This window comes from Arachis ipaensis, chromosome B5, assembly GCF_059453495.1.
Source record: "Arachis ipaensis isolate K30076 ecotype BB chromosome B5, ASM5945349v1, whole genome shotgun sequence".
In the NCBI taxonomy this organism is placed as follows: Eukaryota; Viridiplantae; Streptophyta; class Magnoliopsida; order Fabales; family Fabaceae; genus Arachis; species Arachis ipaensis.
In genome coordinates, this window is record NC_142440.1 from 4926487 (window position 1) to 4928461 (window position 1975).

The window sequence follows — 1975 nt, forward strand, 5'->3', positions numbered from 1 at the left end:
GTGGTGTCATGGTGTGTGCACATGAGAGAGACGAATGACGTCAGCGACGGGACTTATTTAATTAGAGAAAAAACTGAAAATATTAAGCACGTGATAAAAAAACCACCAATGACCAAACTGTGCCTTGCAATTTACACATGCGAAGCTTCATAGAAGCTTAGTTGGCGACCATCGTAAAAATAAAAATTAAAAAGATCTATGGTCTACATAGTGAATAAAAAAAGTTTCATGTCCAAGTTCACGAACCTTGCACTCCTATATATACCCGTCTCCTTCTTTCCCTTCAAAATTCGAATATTCAATACCCACAATTAAAAAAAAAAAACCTAATAACACCTTCCTTAGCTATCTCTCCTCTTTATTATTTCTTCAGCAGATTCAGTTATAACTGAAAAACAAACACACTAACAAGAAAAGAAATGTGCGAACAAAGCAGTTACGAGGCCGATTTGGCGCTACTGGACTCAATTCGTCGCCACTTGCTGGGAGAGTCCGACCCTTTTATATTCGGAGCACCGAATTGTAATTCGGGTAGCACACCGGTTTTCTGCAGGAGCTCCAGCTTCAGCAGCTTGTACCCTTGCCTGAGCGAAAATTGGGGCGAGTTGCCGCTCAAAGAAGACGATTCAGAAGATATGGTGCTCTACGGCGTTCTCCGCGACGCCGTAAACGTCGGTTGGGTCCCTTCTCTCGAAGCCGGATCACCCGAATCCTTCTCTTCGGGTTACTTACCCGACGTAACGGTTAAATCAGAGCCGGATGTATTGGTGCCAAGCTTGCCGGAGCCTGTCATCTCCGCCGTCGTAGCCCCGATTGAAGAGAAGCCTACGCCTGTTCCGGTTCCGGCGAAGGGGAAGCACTACCGCGGAGTGAGGCAGCGACCGTGGGGGAAGTTCGCGGCGGAGATTCGCGACCCGGCGAAAAACGGCGCTAGGGTTTGGCTCGGAACATTCGAAACCGCCGAAGACGCTGCTTTAGCTTACGACCGCGCCGCGTACAGAATGCGCGGGTCGCGAGCTCTGTTGAATTTCCCACTCCGGGTAAACTCCGGTGAACCCGACCCCGTGAGGGTGACGTCTAAGCGGTTGTCGCCGGAGCCTTCATCATCGTCGGATAGTGTCTCCACGACGAAGAGGAGGAAGAAGACGGTGGGACCGAGGGTACCGGTGGTGACAGGTCAGGTTGAGATGAAGACGGGGCAAGTGGGAAGTCAAGTGGCGCATTGTACACGTGGCGAGCAGTTATTGGTGAGCTGAGTAGTGCAACCACTCACTCATCACTATTCACTAAAAATAATACAGTTGGGCCAAGATAAAAAAGAAGATGGATTGAGAATTTCAGATAGTGACTAAAAGAGTTGCAAGGAAACAAATGGGATAAGTTAAAAAGCCATGTTTGGTAGAGAGCAAGTAGGGCTCCATTTTTTTTGTTTTTGAGTTTTGTAAATACAATATTTGTTATTTCTTTGTTCAACATTTTGTGTATGAAATCAATGAATCGCCTTACATTGCATGAAATTAAAGCCTTTGTTCCCTAAATAGACAAAAAAAATACTAGTATTAGTTCATGTTCATCTATAAGGCAAGTGGCAACACTGGCAAGATAAGACTTTTCCGTTTTAGGTGATTGAATAGTAATTAGATAAAGTAGTCATAGTATCCGATAAATACAAAATGGAAAAAAAAAAAATGAAGAGGGACAAATCGGAGAATCACCAAATCAGATACCAATAATTGCGAGTGAACCCAATTTGGATGGAAGTAACTGAGTGAGGTAGTGCTTACAATTATGCGTTCCGTACCAAAGGCTTTACTTGAGAGTTGAGACAAAATTTAGGAAAATAAGATGCCATTCACAAATTGTGTCGAACAATTACAAGTTTTAATGACGAAAAGATATAGACAAAAAAAAAAAAGAAGGAAAAATAGCATGTACAATCGCTCTCTGAACTCATGATCGGAAATAAATGCGAGCT

General features: G+C 43.8%; 1 protein-coding gene across 1 annotated transcript; it reads left to right on the forward strand.

The window, feature by feature from the left end:
* The first annotated feature begins 209 nt into the window (after nucleotides 1–209).
* Nucleotides 210–1522, forward strand: ERF-1 (ethylene responsive element binding factor 1). The gene has a single exon (XM_016345984.3). It carries the CDS (start codon nucleotides 420–422, stop codon nucleotides 1254–1256), a length of 837 nt encoding a protein of 278 aa, XP_016201470.2. The 5' UTR covers nucleotides 210–419; the 3' UTR covers nucleotides 1257–1522.
* The last annotated feature ends 453 nt before the right edge of the window (nucleotides 1523–1975 follow it).

Excerpts from the sequence above, each read along its gene's own strand:
- ERF-1 (XM_016345984.3), top strand. The coding sequence starts at position 420 with ATGTGCGAACAAAGCAGTTACGAGGCCGATTTGGCGCTACTGGACTCA.